We start from the raw sequence: 14,368 nt of genomic DNA, 5'->3' as shown, positions 1-14,368 counted from the left end.
ATGATGATGATAATGGTGACCCCTCCCATTTCTTCTCTAGGCCACCCAGTGTATCTGGGCAAGCAGCTGATGAAAAAAGAAGGCACTTTTCCTGCTCTTTTCTACTGTTTTTACCTTTTCCCCCAGCTTGGTCCGGTAAAAGACAGGGTTGGAGCCAGGCAGCAAGGGGATTTTGACGCCGAGTGGGATGTCCAGCAGTTCAGTACACCCTACTACAATGTGCTGTCTTCTGCGTCCAGGCTAGAAAGACAGAGACATTCATGGGTAATCAGGCCATGATCTCAAGAGCCTTCTTGCACAGCACTTATCAGAAATGCTCTTTGAAAACTCCAGACAGGGAGAGCTTAAAGACTGGCCCATTCAAAAGCAGCTCTGTGCTTCATCATCTCCTTCCTTATAACTCCAATCCCTGAAAACCAAACTTAACCTCCTTTCACACCACCCCTCCCACTTGCTGAGCTGGAACACAGTTTGGCAGAGAGACAGGACACCCTGAGGGCCTGCACCGGCCTCACCCTATGTCTACCACTGTCACTTCCCTCCATACTGCCACATGCCCAGAGCAGCCCCACATAGCTGCTAGCTCCCAAGCTGAGCTCTCTCTGCCCACCTGCTACACACCTCGCCTCTCTTCTCCTTTGTGCTCAGCAGCCCATCTATATCTCGGATGCCAGCAGTGAGATAGTGCTCCATGGCTCCTTTCAAGAGCTCTCCTGGGGCTGTGACCCTCCACTGGTACGTCTCGCTCCAGCAGCACCCGGCTCTGGTCGCCCTGGCTGGTCTCCCAGCGAGCGGCACTACCGGAACGATTGAGCATTGTTGCATTGCCGCTTTCCCGTGCCACCGCCCTGCTGCTGCCGGGCCACCCCGGGGCCCGCCTCCAGCCCTGGCCTGCCCTCGGCTTGCAGGAGAGTTCAACACCAAGAACAACCGAACCTTGGCAAGTCTATGCCAGGGCTGAGCTCTTGGCCTTTCCTAAGCACCAACCACAGTACCTAAGCCTGTAAATCAGTAGTCAGAGATATGTCCAGGGAGAGCTGCAGACCAGGACACTGCTCTGCTCAGTCCATGCTGAACCACGTGTCCCCCTGTTCATAGTGCTCTTTTTCTGTGGAGGATCAGCAAGGTCAAGGCAGGGCCCCAGGGTTCACCAAAAGGCACACAGGCCCTGGAACGCACCGAAAGGCACATGGTGAAATCTAGGTGCCCCAAAGGCACATCGGGCTCTGGATGCCATTGAAAGATGAGGAGAGATCTTATAGGGGAAAAGTCATGATGATAAATAGAAGTCTTTGGGGATCATGAAAAGGTGAAGAGATGGCTTTGTGGGCCATGAAAAGGCACACAAAAGGCTCTGTGCTGTCCCCAAAGGCAAACCAGCAGGTCCTGAGGGGACCAGAGGCCAAGCAGAGGGCTCTGGGGTGCAGTGAGGCCACATGTACCAGATTCATGTGGCTCTAGGGACCTGAGCTTTCACTGCTCTGGCAGTGCTGCTCTCTCCAGAGACATCTCCAGAACGTCTCTCTCAGCTGGGGTTTCTCTTTTGAGCAGGGAGTAGCCGTGAAGCTATCTCTTGGCAATGCTCCGAATGTGCTGGAGGTCAGGCTCACAGGTCACACTCCCTTCATGCCAAGGTGGCATGAGGTCAGCACGGTGCTCACTGCCGCCCTGCCTGCCTGCGGCTGGCTGAGCAACAGCTTTGAGAAGCACCCATCGCGTGGAGGCGAGGTGCTGGCCAACGGGCAGCTCTGGCAAAGCGGCCGTGTGCGCGTGCCAGCAGGGCTCCTGCAGCGAGGCAGCGAGTGGGAATGGCAGCCGGAGCCGTTGCCTTCCAGAGTCCTCCCCGGGACGGAGCAAGGGGCACGGGAGCAGCAGTGCTGGGGGTCACGGGGCAGCTCCAGCCGGCTGGGCTCCGCGGAGAGCTCGCCCCCAGCTCCCGCAGCAGGGCACGGAGGCTGTCCTGAGCACCGCCAGCGCCCAGCCGCACGCTCGCGGAGCCGCCGTCTGCTTGAGGCACGAGGCGAGCGGCTGGCCTGGCCCGGCCCCGGCACGCAGCACAGCAGGCTGAAAAAGCCGCATTGGGCGAAGGTGCAGCCGTTGGCTGAGGGTGCTGAAGCCAACGACCGAGGTTTCCCCACTGCTGCAGCATGTTCTTCCCCCCCCCCCCCCCCGCTCATGATAAAAGTTCTTTAATTAAGCAGGTGTGAAAGCGCAGGCTCACTGCTCCTCTGGGCCCTGCGCGCCCCTCCGCGCCCAGAGAGGCTGCGCCGGGGGGGCTCCGCTGCCTTCTCACCGCCGCGGCGGGCGCCATTTGCTGTGTCCCCCCCCTCCCCCCACCCCGCCCCTGCCCTTGAAGGAGCGAAGCGAGGCCCCTGGTCCCTCGGAGGCAGCAGGGAAACCCGCGCGCACAGCGCCGAAGCGCCGGCCGGCCCGCCGCTCTCCTCCCCGGGATGGCGAACCGAGGCGGCCCCGAGCCGGGAGCCGGCACCCAGGCCGCCACCCCGCGCCCGCCCGCGGCACGACGGGGAGGAGGCACAGGAGGGAGAGGAGGAAGAGGCGGTGCCGCCGCCGCCCCTTCCGGCCGCGCCGCCCCGCCGCAGCCCGCGCCGCCGGGCCGCAGCCCCGCGCGCTGCCATGGCGCCGAGGCGCGGCCGGGGCCGGGGCCTGGCCGCGGCCGGCTCCCTGCTGCCGCTGCTCTGCGCCCTGCTCCGCGCCGCCGCCGACAGCGACAGCGACGCCCGCGCCGGCAGGGTGGGTCCCGCGGGGGGCGCGGGGCGCCGAGGCGGGAGCGGGGCCGAGGGGCGGCGGGGAGGCTCCGCGCGGCCGCCCGCGCCTGCCGCCAGCCGCGCCGCTGGGCCTGCGGGCGCTGCTCCGCCAGGAGTCTTCAGGCGTCTCCCTCGGGCTCCTGGTCGCTGCCCGGGGACCTCCCGCTTCTCCCCGTCGAGGTCCCGGCTTAGTCGGCTGCTGCTGAGCTGCTCTCGCTCAGCTCTGCCGTGGCGGTCGCGTCGCAGCTCCTCTGCCGGTGCCATCGCCTCTTTCCACGCGTCCCAGCCGGGAACTGGCTTTGGAAGATGGTCTCGTCTGCTGTGTTTGATCTTCCAGAACCTGGTCCGGGGAGAAAGGTGGCGTGTGGCGGTTAAGGCCATTCTGGTAGCTTGCTCTTTCACTGATACTTGCTCAGGTCAGCTGATTTTGCTCAGACTTTGTGCCGGTGTCCTGTGTTCGGCAGAGGCCGACATCGGATACCGAGCAGCAGTACAAAATGCCTGGTCTCCCAGCGGTTTTGCATCTTGGCTTTTTCTTGAGCCTTTGGTAATACCCGGCATATCTTCCCTCCCCATCTCCCGGCATGACTTTGTGTGTTTACTTTTTGAACGTGTGTAACTGCCTTTGGCATCCACAACTCTGATCCTGTGTTGCACTTTCTTATCCTTCTGAAGCAAAGACTTCCTCCTTTGTGGGCCCATCTCCATACGGGACTTCTGTGGATCTAGTGCCCCCAGTCTAAGTAAGGAGTATGGAACAGGAGGCTCGTGTTTTGCAGTGGCAGAGATCTGTCTGTGGAGTATGGGACAGAGGCTGGGCATACTAGTCCTGTAGTGCTAGCTGGCTTTGGCCAGGCCTGTGAAGCCGTTTCCTTGGTGGGACGGTACAGAGGCAGCGGTAGGTAGGCAGTGGGGTTTTGTGGCTGTGTTGCTATGGGGACAGAGAAATCTCGTGCTGGCTAAGCAGAAGGATGGAGAGGAGGTCATGGGAAGAAGTGAGGGGATCAGTTTGCACAGAAGACAGGGCTTACCCAGTGTTTTGTAAGCTTGCTTTGTACCAAAGATGTATGTCTGCCTCAGTTATTCAGTGATGTTGCAGTCATTTGTAACTGATTAGCCTGGACAGTCCTGTCCAGACAGGTGCTATGAAGTTGGGTCTTTATCCCTTCCCTGCTACCAGATGGTATTAGCAAACGGAATGAGAAAAGAGAGGATATCAAATTTTTTAGCTGCATAGTCCTATCTTGTTCTGCTTCGGAAGAGATACTTTTATCTGTAGATTTTACAACTGACTGTGCAGCTTCTTACACTATGTTTCTTTGTTTTTCAGGGTTGGTTGAAAACTTATGGCTATTTGCTTCCATCTGACAGCCGAATGTCTGCCTTGCAGTCGGGCAAAGCTATGCAGTCTGCAGTTGCCACTATGCAGCAGTTTTATGGGATCCCAGTAACAGGAGTTTTGGATTCAACAACTATTGAGTAAGATTAACATAGGATCTTTTTGTCTTTTCCATTCTAGATAACTTCTAATATGACCTGGGTTCATGTTGGTGGCAGAAACCCTCAGAAGTGCTTGATGTGGCTAAGTCAGCCAGTCACAGAAGTCTTGAAGACTGTGAAAGGGTGTCCCTAGTCAAAGCCATGTGGGGAAAATCCAGCTGCTTCTTATTGCCAAGAGAACTGTTTGCAAGTGCTGCAAGAAGCTCTTGTTAAAGGCAGTTCTTTGTATGTAGATCCCCTTTGCTGGTACACGTGTGAAGCATGGATTAAGGGTTGTGTTTATTTCCATCTCTCTCTGCATTTAGCTCCAGAAATGACTTCTCAAGAAGTCTTTCTTAAGTAGTTGGAGCTTTGACTCTGCGTAGATGCTCTCTGTAAAGAACTAGAGTAATAAGTGAACGTTCTTCCCCCTTGTGAGGTGTAGTAGTCTCCTGATGAGGATAGCCACAGCTACTCTAGGTATCAAATACTTGCTGGTTTTGGACATTAGAAGCCATCTGCTGCATGTTGACTGTGTTATTTGTTCCCTGTGATGTGGAGCAGTCCCTTGACACCTTTTAGGCTTCAGCTTTGACCTAGAACGCTGAAGTTAATGTCTGTTACACAGACAATGTTGTTCTAGCTTTACATATCACAGAACAGCTGGCGTGCGAAGGGACCTTTGCAGATCATGCATCTGCTCAAGCAGGGTCACCAAGAGCAGGTTGCCCAGGACCATGTCCAGACAATTTTTGAATATCTCCCAGGATGGAGACTTCACCCTCACAGTGAAGCAGAGCCAGAGGAGAGCAGGTTGAGCCAGATTGATTCTGAGAGCTCTTGAGTTTACTCAGGTGTTTGTTGAGAGTAGGATTGTTATCCCATCTTTAGGAGTGGTATCCAACTGTGTAGAAGCTCCTGTGTAAGGACTGACAATGTGAGTGGCAAATGAGAAAGAACAGCATGTTGCTGTTGCTGTACCAGCTCCTGAAAAGAAGGTGGGGGCAGGCAGGGAGGAAGTTTAGTGAGCTTACAGGGCGTTAACAAGACGACTTGAGGCTCTATGGTTTCCTATAACTCAGCAAGGGAAGATTGAAACAACCTTCTTTCTACTCAGAAATCAACAGCACCTTGTACACTGTGTCTCCCAGAAGTCAGTGGGATGACTGGTAATGTTGCTCAGCAGTTAAGCAGCAATGTAGTGCTGGAAGTGTATGAGGAGAGAAGATACACTAGTGTCTCACAAAAGTGGTGAATATTGTGTTTGTGGTAATCAAGCATGTTATGAGATCATGGAGAGAAACAAGAAATAACATTTGTGTTATTGCTAACTGGTATGTCTTCTGTTGTGTCTTGTAGCGTGCTGGGTAGATCCCTGCCCTTGTGTTGCAAGACACAGCTGTAATTTTGTTAATTACTTGGTGCTTGAGCCATGGAAAATTGCTCTTGTGGACAAGAGTATTGGATGGCAGTGCTGTTGGTAGTGGCATATTTCTGGGCATACCAAGAAGCTGCAGGACTGCCACAGTTTATATCTGAAAAGGACCAGAGAGACCTTTTGAGAGTCCAGTTCTACTGGTGTCTCCCTTTACTAAGATTCTTTGCTAAGAATCTTTCAACACCTGAGCCTTACTTTAAGTACTGCTCTTTGCTGTTGCTCTTTCAGACAGCAGGTGTATTTATGATCCCCTGCAACAAAGAAAGGGTTAAGGAAAGGACTCACCAGCAAGTGTCTGGGGAAAAACTCAGCTAAAGAAGATAAACGGTCCCAAGCTACAGCTACACAGCTATTTAGAGATAAAGCGGCACTGCTGAGAAAAGGAGAAGAGATGGCTGGACTTGTATCCTGGCCCTTTGGTTTTTCCTTGGGCCCATAGGGCTGGGAAGTAAGATGTTGGGAAGTGATGCTGATAAAAAGTGAGCAGGTAAAAGGGTCTCAGCTTGACATTAGCACAGGGGGTTGACAAGCTGTATGTTCCCTAGCTGTGTGCAGGTAATGAAGTTGTTTTTAAACCACGTGTAGTTGAGCTGTGGAGCTCGTGGTAATAAATATTGGGGTTCAGATGGGCAGAAGTGTAATGGAGGTTGAAGCAGGATTAGGCAAAGGTGTGTAGAGTAAGTCCATTAGCAGCTGTGGAAATGCTGATCCTACGGAGCATTTGGCTCAGGAAGCCCCTAAGCCCCAGAGTGGCAATATTGCAACTCGCTTCTGGAACAGCCCCATGTCCTCTGGTGTCCTGACATTGTCGTGGAGTTGGGGCATGAGCAGGGAATGGAGTTACCATTGAGAGAATTCACAGTTGGTCAGGTCTCTGTGCAGCTGGAATAGGCTTAGGATTTAATCATTGGGTGGGAGATGGTTTTTGTGTAAACCAGTCCCCTGCGAGACATAGCACAACTGTTGGAAAGGTGCACAAAGTGTTTGTCCGTAGAACAGATGTTGATGTGCGAGGGGGTTGGCAGTTTATTACTAGTGAGTTGCTAGCATCATCCTGTGAAAGCCTGGTGGCTTGTCTTATGCATCCCTGTCTAAATTCTAACATTCTCTTCTTACTTTTTCTCTTCTAGAGAATAATATTAAAGATATAATAAAAGATCTTTTAATAAAATGGTGTAATTGGGAGGACATAATCATAAAACCTTTCAGTTTGGAAAGGACCTTGGGAGGTCATCTGGCCAACTTGCTACTCAAACCAGGCTCAGCACAGAAGTCAGACCACATTGCTCAGGGCTTTGTCCAGTAGGGCCTTGAGAACTTCCAAGGACAGAGATCCTTCAGCCTCTCTGGCCCCTGTTCCACTCCTTAACTGACCGGTAACATTTTTTTTTTTACTGCTATCAATTATTCATCTCTCCCCTTCCACTTTCTGACCATGGTCTCATTCTCCCACTGTCTACCTCAGGATAGCTCCATGTACTCACTATTACAACATGCCTCTTCTTCTGGAGGAGATGTCCCCACACATAGCAGAAGGGTTTTACAGAATGCATTACTTAGCATGCCTGCTAGTTTATTTCCCCTTCTTAGGGAAATAAACTGAGTCCTGGTGCTATCTATTTTGAAATATTTTCTTCAGAAGTGTCTGATTTATTTCACAGCTCCATGAAGATCTACTTAACAGAATGAGGTTTAAGTGTAGCATTCTGATTGCTTCTGTGATTGGAAAGAGAAGGTGGAAAAGTAGCTGGAGCCTTGAACTCAAAGGGTAGTGGGGACCTTATGAAGTTCAGCAAAGACATATGCAAAGTCCTGGGAGGGAATAACCCACATGGAGCAGGCTCAGGAAACCTAACGTGAGTATTGCAGAAGAGGCTTGGGGCGTCCTGGTGGACAAGAAGATGAGCCAGAAGTATGCTCTTGTGGAAAAGGCAACCAAATTTTCCCTTGATTTGAGCTATTAAAATGTAAAAGAAGTGTTTTAGAGAATGTAAGGCCATAGTTGAAAAAGTAAATTAATATAATTATAGAAGCTCTTAGGGAGGTTTTTGTGCCAGAATCTGTTTTTACAGGGAACTCCTACAATCTGTCGCAAATTGAGGCATCGATCATAAAGGTAGTGGAACATAGAGGCAAAAAAAAGAGAGGAAAAAATGGCTGGTCTGAGAATATTGTTCATTGACATTTTTATTGAACTGAAGAGATGAAGACATAATTCAAACTACAATTTGTGTAAGCTTATCTTGAAAACTCAGTACCCTATGATTAGAATTTTTAAATTCAGGAAATATCTCGGGAGACTATGCTTAACATTTCTGCTAGGTAAAATAGTAAAAACAATGCTAAGGAACACAATTTGAGTAAATACAATGCATTGAGGTTGAGTCAGTGTGACTTCTGTAAAAGCAAATCTCAGATGTGTTGGTTTTCTTGGAAGGTCCAGGAGGTGTGTAGGCAAGAAAGATCTGATAGCTATAGATTGTTTAGATGTCCAAAAAGCATTCAACAAAGCTTCCTACTAAAGGCTTTTAAAATAAAGCAGTGAAGGCAGAATCCAAGCACAGGCATTAGGCAGATAAAATATTGGTTTAAAAAATAAGAAACAGAGGGTAAAAGTGAAATGGTGAGTTTTCATAGTGAAGACGTCATTAATGGACTCCGCTAGGAGTCTTTGGTTGCGTTTGTGCTGCTCGGTGTAAATAATCTGGAAAGGGGATAAATAAGGAGATGTCAGAGTTTTCTGAGGATTCAAAGTTGCTCAGATCAGTGTGAATAAATGTTGTAAGGATAAGAGGATCAAATAACAGAGGAAATTCCATACTGATAAATGTAAAGTAATAGAAGTGAAGATCAGTACTTCATGTACACAGCTAGGGACTCTTGTCAGGTAAAATACAATCTGTATAACAGCTCTCATTAGTTCTGATTTTTAAGTAATGAAACCCCAGGAATGTTCTTCTGAGGCTGTGTGAGGGAAGGTATCTGTCTAGGAACAAGTCTTCTGTTCCTATGCCATTTACTTACTGACCTCATCCAAATTACCAGAACCTGGCCCCTTGAAGTCAGCCAGTACAGGACACAAAATGGTTGTCGACTCTGAGCCCTGGTGTTGTTCCTTTTATCCTGTCTGGTTTTGTCTTTTAAACTACCTATTGGTCATGGGAATAGACCCTCCCTTTGGAAGAGGTGATCAGATGTACGTTGTCGAGCTCAAATGGGTGGGCATATGTGGACTCACTGATATTGACTGGCTGCAGCTGATGAAGCACAACCTGCATTTGCAGGCCAAGAGCTGCCCCAGGACAGGTAGGAAGTGGAAGCTGTACTGAGAGCAGGGGAAAGAATTTGGTGTCCTGCATGACAAGTCTGCCAGTATTGGCTCAAGTGTAACTGGGCTGTACATGCTGCTGTGTACTGTATCCTGTAATGCATCATCAAGGTGTCATGTCACAGTAAAACACTTGCCTTTATCATCAGTGTAACTGATGATCAAATCCATGAATCACCTGAGGAATGCCAATGGCAATGTCTCCAGCTGTAGCCCAAGTAGGAGGCTGAGGGCAGTGTCTGTGTGCTTGGGGAAGCTGTGGCCAGCAATTACTTGCAGTATTTCTGTGCTCTGGGCTCTTCTTCACTGCTAAATATGAGCAAATATGTCAGTGACAGAAACCTGCTGTGCGGGGACCTCTAGGGACCTCTGCTTGTAGTTCCTTTTTTCTTTCCATGTCTCCTTTTCCCCTTGTCACATACAGTGACAGAAAAATTCATTGCAACATAAACCATCTCTACCACCTGTTCTGGAGCCTGCCCTAATCAGCAATCAGGATAGTTTTCTGAGTTGCAGTTTGTTTCTCCTTGTCAAGCTGGTGCAAGAAAGAGTAAGATTTAGTAGCCCTAGAAGAAAAATAAGTAGGGAAGAGGGCATGACTGTCTGTGATAATAGTGCATGGATGCTTCTGCAAGGAGCAGTATCCTTTGTTCTAGCAGTTCAACTTGGACATAGTAGCAAGAGTTTCCTATGTCAGTGAGTGACATCAAAAGAGTAGAAGCTATAGGAGAGGATCTAACAGAATTTGAGGACTGTGATTCACCAAATGGAGAGATCTGTTCTTGTGGTTACAGATGAAAACCTTAGTAATTAGGTGGGAGAGTCCTGTTTGTTTTTGGTCAGCCTTATTTAGCTAACAATGGAGGATGGTTGAGGTTTTGTTTGCTTGTTTTGTTTTTTTTTAACTGTGTGCATAGCAGCACTGTAACAAATGAAAAGTTGGTAGAAAAATTTGATCCCACTGCACACAGAGGTGCAGCTTGGATCTAGGTCTCTTGTGACATTATCGTCATTAAGCTGTTGTACAGAACAAGGGCTACCTTATCTCGTATCTGTGTTTCAGGAGGAGAGGGGGAAAAAGAGGTGTTTTTGTGTGCTGAAGTATCTGAATTGCCAGCTGAAAGGGTATCTCCAGTCCTGTGCGCAGAGAATAAACCCAGCAGAGAGAAGACTGACTAAACCCTTCTTGGTTTCTGTATTGGTCATCTCTAGGAGGTTTTGCAGTCACACCCTTAGTTTTGAATCTCTTTCCCAAACTCTTAGTGAGCATTCTTTTTAATTTTTTTTTCCCTCTAGGTGGATGAAGAAGCCTCGATGTGGAGTTCCAGATCATCCCCACTTAGGCCATAGCCGGAGGAATAAGCGATATGCATTAACTGGACAAAAGTGGAGGCAGAAGCATATAACCTACAGGTATATTTCGCTCCTCACACCCCCTTTTTGGAAAAATGTATTCCGTATTTTTTTGATTTTTGTAATGAGTTGTAAAAAGTGAATTTTCCCTTGAGCATTTTCAAGAACTGAAATACAGTACAGCAGGGAAACTTTTCAGAGCACGGAAATATCTGAGATGTATATTCTCAATTAGAAAACAACTGATAAGCAAAGATATCTAAGTCCCAGACATCAGATATGTAAGTTTGACTAAAAAATCACAGAAGAACCTTTCTCTTCTCTTAGACATCTAAATTACAATATAATCTAATCTTTGGAACTGAAGCTACACTGACAGGCATCAGGACTTCAGCCTTTAAGTCACTTGTGTCCTCTTAGCAAATATTACCTTTAAAGCAGAAGGAACACCATTGTCTAAATGTTTGGTGGTGTTTTTCCACTATCATTTGCCCTGCTGAGTAGCAACATTTTATTGAATATTTCTTTTTAAAGAGTCTTTCCTTTTGCTCATGTCATAGAGCTCTTGCTTTTAGTCCAGATGTAGCTTGCTGAGGCTATATGCTGAAGTGACCTACTAATGTGAAATCAGAAGTGTTGCCTAGTGGTCACTGTTTCCCAGATATGTATTTTGCTTGAGTCATTTAAGCTTTTGAAAGAGAATTGCTGAACGATGCAAATTAAGTGACATCATGAATATCACCGGCAAAATACAATATGTATAAGAAAACCCTTTAGTTGAAAGTACCGGAAGAATAGTCTTTTAATGTTTTGGAGATGGAAAGTGGGTTGCAGAGGAATTAAACTCAGTTACATAGACATAAGAGGCAGAGACAGAGGTGAGCAAAGCTTGGACAGAAAAAGCGAATCTGTAGTGTCGAGGTAAACATCTGAGTCACCAGCAATCGGAAGATGACTGAATGTGTAGAACAGATATGATGACGTTAAGGGAAAGAATATCAGGGTTACTTCTGCAGAGAGCTGTGAGAAAGGAGGAGGTGAATTCTTGAAAGGAACACTAAAGGAATTCTGTGAAAGGAGAGTAGAGCTGAGGAAGCCAGAAGTATGTATGATTTCAGGGAGAGAGTGGTCTCTTACAGCAGACAAGGAGAATGCAAGCAGAGCTCTACTCCTAAGCTCTGGCTAGGAGCACAACTTTGAGACACTTAAGAAGATCGGTGTCAGTGATCGTGTTGGGTCAGAAGCCAGAATAGAAAGCTAAGTCAGGAAAAGAAGATTCTAGATATCCCCCAAGACTTGCAAGGTATTGGTCAGTGACTGCAAGGAAGAATGCAAGAAAACAGTGGTAGGTGGAGAGCTCAGAGATGGGATTGTGAGTAGGAGAGACTAAAGGGGAGGATTTCATAAGCACAGACTGTAGCCTGGAAGGTTGATTTCCCCTCACTACTTCCATAGTCAAAAGAGGGGCTTTTCCAGAGGAAGGACATATTCATCACTCTAAGCACCCTCTACAAAGGCTTATTTTGAGGATCATAGTAAGAGTTTAGGGAGCTTGAGCTCACTTCAACATATCTAATCTTTGTGAATATTTTCTGCTGTCTTTAAGCTACTTCTTGTTACTCGTCTTCTCTAATGTGGAGTGAGATATCTGAGAGGCGAGAAAGGGAGGAGGTGACAGTGGGCCCAACAGAATTAAATAGATGAAATAGGAACATTTGTCCAAACGAAGTGCTTTGTCATATGTCATCGTTTTCTTGGACTCTATTGACCTCTGTTTATCCGTGGTCTTAATACTGAGATTCAAAACTCTGTAGGGCCATGGCTGGTATCTGTTCTTTGTTAGGAACCAATTACACAGTGGAGTTTTGGTTCACATAGCTCTTAGGAACTACAGTTTCTACAATGCCTTTAAAATGTAACTGCCAAAACTCAGTATTTGGAGATTAGTTGAAGTTCTTTGTCTTGTGATCTATAAGAAGACAGATTATGAAATTATTGCTGGCATGTTTTTTTGGTGTTAAAATGTGCAAATACACAGTATATTGGAGATCTGGTTCACCATGGACTTGCCTAGTAACATTTCTCTGGGCAGTCTTTCATCTCTTCCAGCTTTGGAGGAGAAGCATTAGGAAAAAGATAGGAAGACAGACACATGATTTCTCTTAGTTAGAACTCTATCATTTAGGTAAGAATACATTCAGTCAGATTCCACGACAATAAATATTGTTCGGATTCTCCAATAAATACTAACAGGTGAACTTTACAAGCAGAGGGTTTATATTCCTATCCTAGAGAAGGCTGTCAATACAAACTCTCTTTGTAATAGAGGTCTGGAAAACAAGTCACTGGGGTGTAGGTTCTATATCATGACCTCCTCTATATTGCCATGCATAACTTTGGTCATCCTGTTCAAGGATTCTTTCATACTGTAGCAGATGCACAGAAGTAATACTGAGGTGAACAGAAGAATAAGGAGCCCATTAAACAAGAAGCAGCTGAAAGAGCCAGGCTTGCTTCACTTAGCAAAAGGGAAGTCTGAGAAGGAATCTGGTTATTGTCTTTCAGAAGTCAGTCCAGGTAGTTTAATAACCTGTTATTTTTTTTTTATCCAGATTCTGATGTGACTTAAAATTTGCCTTTTCTAAGCCTACTCATTTGTAGCCTAGTATTCTTCCTTGTTACTTTATACCCTTTTATACTTGTTCTTCCACAGTCAGCAAGTTTAATCATTGTTTTTTCCCCTCTGGTGTTCACCCAGTGTTTCTAGACAATAACCAGATTCCTTCTCAGACTTCCCTTTTGCTAAGTGAAGCAAGCCTGGCTCTTTCAGCTGCTTCTTGTTTAATGGGCTCCTTATTCTTCTGTTCACCTCAGTATTACTTCTGTGCATCTGCTACAGTATGAAAGAATCCTTGAACAGGATGACCAAAGTTATGCATGGCAATATAGAGGAGGTCATGATGGCCTTTGAATACAGCTATTAATACTTCTCTGTCCCTGCAGGAAAAGACACATGCATCCTATAGGCATGTATTTCTCTCCCCCCCTTTTTTTTAATTATTGTTTATGGCTTCATCTGACTGCCAGCACTATCAGCACCTGCTGCTCCAGGCTTTTTTTCCTCCACTCTTTTAAAACTGCAAATGTTGTTTTCTTTCAAGTGTTTTTCCATTTGTGTGTAGCACTGCAGGTTTCTAGGAACTTCAGACAATCCTTACAATACACATCTGCCTTTCTCTTCTGCTCCATCTCAAAACATCAGTGACACAGGTGACATTTACTATTCACTCCCTCTTAAATCATAGGTTCAAGGTGGAGTTTCTTCAGTGATCTTCTTTACTTCCTTTTTCTTTTTATATTTTCTGTTCGTTTGCTACCTTTTTCTCATGCTTTCCCTTATATTTCAGTGCAAGGTACTGGCTCTCTTGGCTTCCGTTTTGAACATTGACATATATTCCAGTGCACCAGCACTAGGCAAATTCATGATCTGTGCAAAACTGAGATCTGTATTACACACAGATCAGCGGCACAGATTCTGATTCCATCATCCCTATCAGCTGTAGTTCTAGTCCAGGGCTCTAGTACCAGACTCTAGCAGCACCATTTAAAAACTTCTTGATGAACTTCTTCCCAGGAAAGATAATGGGTGTGGTTATGCCATTGCCACTGTTGTGGCCATGGAGTCCCTACATGAAGGAAGCAGTGGTCTGCTGGACTCTTTAGTACAGGGCCATAGTTTCTAGCTCCTATTTAAAGCTGTAAAGGACAGACTGATAGCAGCTGGACTCTGGACTGTACGACCCCCTGCACCTCCAAGCTGTCATATACAAAGTTATACCTTACATGCATGCAGACTTTGTTTTGATCTATTTATGTTATCTCCACGTAGGAAAATAATATTCACTTGCTAATTGGCTCCTCCCCTGCTTCGTGGGAAGGACTCATCTAATGCCTGCAAAAGCAACCCATTCCTTTCATCCAGACCATCGGTGAAAATTCCCACAG

At 47.0% G+C, this 14,368-nt stretch overlaps 1 protein-coding gene across 5 annotated transcripts in view; it reads left to right on the top strand.

Moving 5' to 3' along the window:
- The first annotated feature begins 2,634 nt into the window (after positions 1-2,634).
- MMP24 (matrix metallopeptidase 24) overlaps positions 2,635-14,368 on the top strand; it is a 57,025-nt gene continuing 45,291 nt past the window's right edge. Inside the window, exons 1-3 of one of the 5 annotated variants that reach the window (XM_062589023.1) lie at positions 2,635-2,751; positions 4,096-4,244; positions 10,307-10,423. In XM_062589023.1, the coding sequence (XP_062445007.1) occupies positions 2,635-2,751; positions 4,096-4,244; positions 10,307-10,423 (383 nt within the window). Of the gene's footprint in view, positions 2,752-3,065; positions 3,123-4,095; positions 4,245-6,069; positions 6,131-7,513; positions 7,539-10,306; positions 10,424-14,368 lie in introns of those variants that run through there. The other 4 variants (XM_062589024.1, XM_062589025.1, XM_062589027.1 and 1 more) reach the window with 4 other exon arrangements.

This window comes from Rhea pennata, chromosome 16, assembly GCF_028389875.1.
Source record: "Rhea pennata isolate bPtePen1 chromosome 16, bPtePen1.pri, whole genome shotgun sequence".
NCBI lineage: Eukaryota > Metazoa > Chordata > Aves > Rheiformes > Rheidae > Rhea > Rhea pennata.
The sequence above is the reverse complement of the archived record's forward strand: the minus strand, read 5'-3'. Positions and strand labels throughout refer to the sequence as shown.